This window comes from Zingiber officinale, chromosome 2A (assembly GCF_018446385.1).
Source record: "Zingiber officinale cultivar Zhangliang chromosome 2A, Zo_v1.1, whole genome shotgun sequence".
Lineage (NCBI taxonomy): Eukaryota > Viridiplantae > Streptophyta > Magnoliopsida > Zingiberales > Zingiberaceae > Zingiber > Zingiber officinale.
In genome coordinates this window covers 83,756,525-83,760,925 of record NC_055988.1, presented here as the reverse complement: position 1 = coordinate 83,760,925, position 4,401 = coordinate 83,756,525, and the positions used below count along the sequence as shown (strand labels likewise).

General features: G+C 42.6%; 1 protein-coding gene across 1 annotated transcript; it reads left to right on the top strand.

The window, feature by feature from the left end:
* Positions 1–204: 204 nt before the first annotated feature.
* On the top strand, positions 205–1,096 carry LOC122041376 (splicing factor 3B subunit 6-like protein). The gene has a single exon (XM_042601029.1). The coding sequence runs from the start codon at positions 539–541 to the stop codon at positions 914–916; it is 378 nt and encodes a 125-aa protein (XP_042456963.1). The 5' UTR covers positions 205–538; the 3' UTR covers positions 917–1,096.
* Positions 1,097–4,401: the final 3,305 nt, after the last annotated feature.

Here is a 4,401-nt window from a genome sequence, read left to right as displayed (position 1 = left end):
GCTATAACTAAGAAAAAGATTGCAAAATCTATACTTACTAGGTATCCAATTGTTGAGCAGGATCTTCAACTGTCTTAGGTTAAACCTATGACGATGACTATAATTTAAAATAAGATTGCAGAATCTATCAGCTTAAGATACAAGGTATCCTGTTGCTGGGCTAGAGGAGGCGGAGGATCTCGTGAAGTTCGACGGAAGGGAGAGCATGACGGTGTTGGAAGAGCCAGGGGAGGTAGTGGCGAAATCGGGCTACGGGACACTGTACAGGGCCAGCATCGAGCGGAGCGGATCAGTCGTGCTTCTACGCTTCCTGCTGCCGGCCTGCGTCAGCCGGACCGAAGAGCTGCTTCCGGCGATCTGTGGGCGATGTACGCCGGGCCGCGAGGGGACAAGTTTTCCGGTTTGAAATTCGAACCAGGGCGACGAAAATAACTCGTATTTAATTTACTCGGTCTGGACCGGTCCCTGCCCTCGCGAAAGGTTCGTTCGCTTCGTTTCGTCTCGTTTCTGAAACCCTAACTTGGTACCGCGATCGATCATGGCGACGATCAGCCTTCGGAAGGCCAACACCCGCCTCCCCCCGGAAGTGAATCGGGTCCTGTACGTACGCAACCTCCCATTCAACATCTCCAGCGAGGAGATGTACGACATCTTCGGCAAGTACGGCGCCATCCGCCAGATCCGCATCGGAACGAACAAGGATACCCGCGGGACGGCCTTCGTCGTCTACGAGGACATCTACGACGCCAAGACCGCCGTCGACCATCTCTCCGGCTTCAACGTCGCCAACCGCTACCTCATCGTCCTGTACTACCAGCAAGCCAAGATGGCCAAGAAGTCCGACACCAAGAAGAAGGAGGAGGAGATCACGCGTCTGCAGGAGAAGTACGGCATCTCCACCTCCAAAGATAAGTAATTCTTCACAAAGTCGTAAGCTTTATCGAATTAGTTTGTCGAATTTGGGGCTTCTCGAATCGAACGCTCTTTTCTAAAGTTTGTACGAATTTGCGATGGTTGAGATGGTGTTTGAACTCTGGTTTTGCATGCTACATTGTGAACCCATTTCAATAGAAACCAAGCAGAATTAAGTGATCAAGTTGAAAATTTTGTTTGAATTTACTGTCAATTATCCAGCATTCATGATTTCTTTGTGACTAGAATCAAATTTAGCATGTTTTATTGGGTGGAGATTAGTCTTTTGACACTGAATCCATTTTATGGTGATCAAAACTGAAAACTTTGTTCTGAAATTCAAGTTTGATTATGTATCTACATTGTCATTTATCTGTGTTTATTGCATTCCTGATTTCTTATGAGTGAAATCAAAGTGTAAGGTTGTTTCGTTCATTGTAGGGTTTCACGGTGACGATATTGAACATAAACTTATTGGTTATGTGCCTTAGAACTATTATGAAAACTTGATTTTTTTTTGATCAGGGGATGGATCACATTACAGCCGGATGATGATCCGGCCACAATTGATTGATCCCTCCTTAAGTTCAGCGTCCCCTCATATTATAGTTTGGGTCACCCTCAGATTATAGTTTGGGTCAGGACAGATAGTCGGAGGCCGCCTGAAGGCCGCCTCCGCTCGGCGACCAATAACCTGGTCACTTGTCCACCATCGGCGGCCTTCGGCCGGCTCACTCCTACCCAAGTTATGACCTGGGAGGGACGGTAAACTCAGAGAGGAATTATATCACAATTCGATAGCAATTCCATGTGATCCATCTGCTGGTCTACAAAAATATGGCCGCAATTACTATTGATATGGTTGTAGGAGGAAGAAATTGCGTAGCTTCGTTCAAATAAGATTGGAATGGTGAATAATTTTCGTAGGTTGGGTAGGAAATGGGAAGCGGACAGGTCCACATTTTTATTGGGATAAAATGTCCCTTTTGCTCCTAGAAAAATTCTGCGTCGAGGGTGAGGATGAGTGGTCGAGAGTTCAGATACATTTTCTTTGAATTCCAATGGTTCTGTTTTTATTGGTATTAGAGCATTAGAATTATACCGTTGTCGCAGAGCAGCGTGCTGAGTTGGGCAGGGCAGGGAAATTGTGACAGCATCATGATTTCCACCGGAGCAGGCTTGCGTCGTGGAGGTATGTCAGCGACGGCATTCCGGAGCCGGTGAAGGCATCTTAGCTGGCCGGCGATGTGTCAGTGGCCAGGGCACAGAAAAGCACTGAAAATCGCCTCTCGCAGTTTTTGCATAAACGGCCAGCAATGACGTCAATGACGTCGTTAGGCTAAGGACGACCGGCGTCTGACACAGGGAAGGACCGACGACGGCCCCAGTGAGCCAACAATTGGTCGTCATGGCCGGTAACCACGTCTGTAGCTGTTGACATGGTAGAGGCTCTGGGGCCAACAATTGGTCGTCATGGCCGGCAACCGCGTCTGTAGATTTGATCAGATAGATTAGATTTATTCTAATGAGTCGAATTTAATCTAATGGATATTAATTTGATTAAATGGATCTAAGTTTGATTAATAAGTCTGAGATTAACTTAAATGAGCTTAGATTAAATAATAACATAATATAGGTACAAAAGATTCCTGTTCAATTAAATTAGTTTTAATGAGGACAATGGATAAAATTCAGGGTTCAATTTCTTAATCAGACCGGATTGAATAAATTGTGTCAGTCAATTGATTTTCTTGAAAATTGTGTTAGTCAATTGATTTTCTTGAAAATTTAGAAAATCTGTATAAATTGAATTAAATCAATTTTATATTGGTTACTTAGTTTTGTACTGACTTATTTAATTTCAATTTATAGATGGCATAGACGATTTCAAAAGATTGTTCCACCTTAACTTCGCGAAGTGCGACGAAACTAGCTGAGGGAGGAAATTCAAGAGATTGAATATAGCCTAGTTTATGTAGTAAATGAACACATTGAACGACTTGATCGATTGTTCTAGAAACTCGAGTGAGAAAAGTTTTTGGTCCTGGACAGTTATAGGGTCTGGACTTTGATACGTTCATTGTCGGAGTATCATAAGGTCGTACAAAGTATGTATGAGGGTGCCATGAAGGAAGCTCTTGAAGACAAAGTGTGAAGGATGGGTAAACATCCGAGTGGCGCAAGACTGATGGATGAGGCTAGAAGGTAAGGTTGAGGTTGTGCGGGCAAGGACGAGTGTATGAAAGATTATACTCGAAGTAAAATTCTAGGTTTAGGGTTTACCAGTCGACTGATGACTTTACCAGTCAACTTGTGGGAACGAACAGAGGGCTCTGTTCGCTCAATCGATGTGGAGCAGTCGATTGTTCAAGTGATTAGTCGATTGGTATCGAGTTGGTGGGTTGTAATGGTCGAATCTCCACATAGGTCAGTCGACTAGTGAAATTGGTAGTTGACTGGTCGTGGGAAAACAACTTGGATGTTTTCCCCCAAGCTCTATATGATAGAGCTTGGAATGGTTGGCCTAGGTGACGAAATTAGAGATGGATAACTTCTAATTAGAGTCTCCAAGCACTTGTGATCCAAGTGCATATGATCGAGTTTGTGGCGAAGTTTCTGCACCGAGAAAGAGTCATTCGCTAACCAGAGTTTGTCGGGAATTGATCCACCGAAGGATCATTGGGATCGTTTATCTAATGGACACGTTGTGGAGTAGGAGCCACAATCTTTGAACCATGTTAAATCGTGTTAGGTTTGCTTTCTTGTTTTAGTTTAGATTTTGTATTTATATTTCTGCTATGCGCTAACGAGTGTAGGAAGCAAATGAACGATTTAGGTGGATCGTTTATTTACCCCTCTCTATCCAGTGATCAATATCCCAATAGAACCATTGTTGACCTTTAACTTTAACCGTCTAAGACAGTTACAGTTCACAGTTTGGAATCATCGGTTTACAGTTTGCAATGGTTCAAGACAATTAAAGATTATATATATATATATATATATATATATACGGGTGACGTGCGTGGGCACCTCTCACTTGGGGAGGCACCTTCGATCTCGCTTTCTATATATATTTTTGTTATCTCACACACTTTATCTTACATATCCCGTGCATAAAAAAAAAAGTCAATTAAAATTTTTTTTTATGCTTAATATTATATCCCAACTTATACATCCTAAAGACAAAATCTTATTGATACAATAGGAAGCCTAAAAAAATAAACAAAAAATATTTGATCGAGTGTCTCAAACCATCCGAGACGCTTCAACCTGTGAGGGTTGCCCACTATAGGCACCCACGATGGGTGTGCAAGGTATCAATTAATTGAGGCGTCTGGATCAATTGTTTTTTATTATTTTTTAAAGCTTTCGGTTATATCAATAAGATTTTATCTTTAGGTTGAATTATAATGTGTGTGTATATATATTGATCAGGGTCCCAGATCTGAGACATAAGATGTAGTCTAGAGTAATGCCTAGTCTGCC

Coding starts and splice junctions, on each gene's coding strand:
- LOC122041376 (XM_042601029.1), top strand. CDS start 539: ATGGCGACGATCAGCCTTCGGAAGGCCAACACCCGCCTCCCCCCGGAA.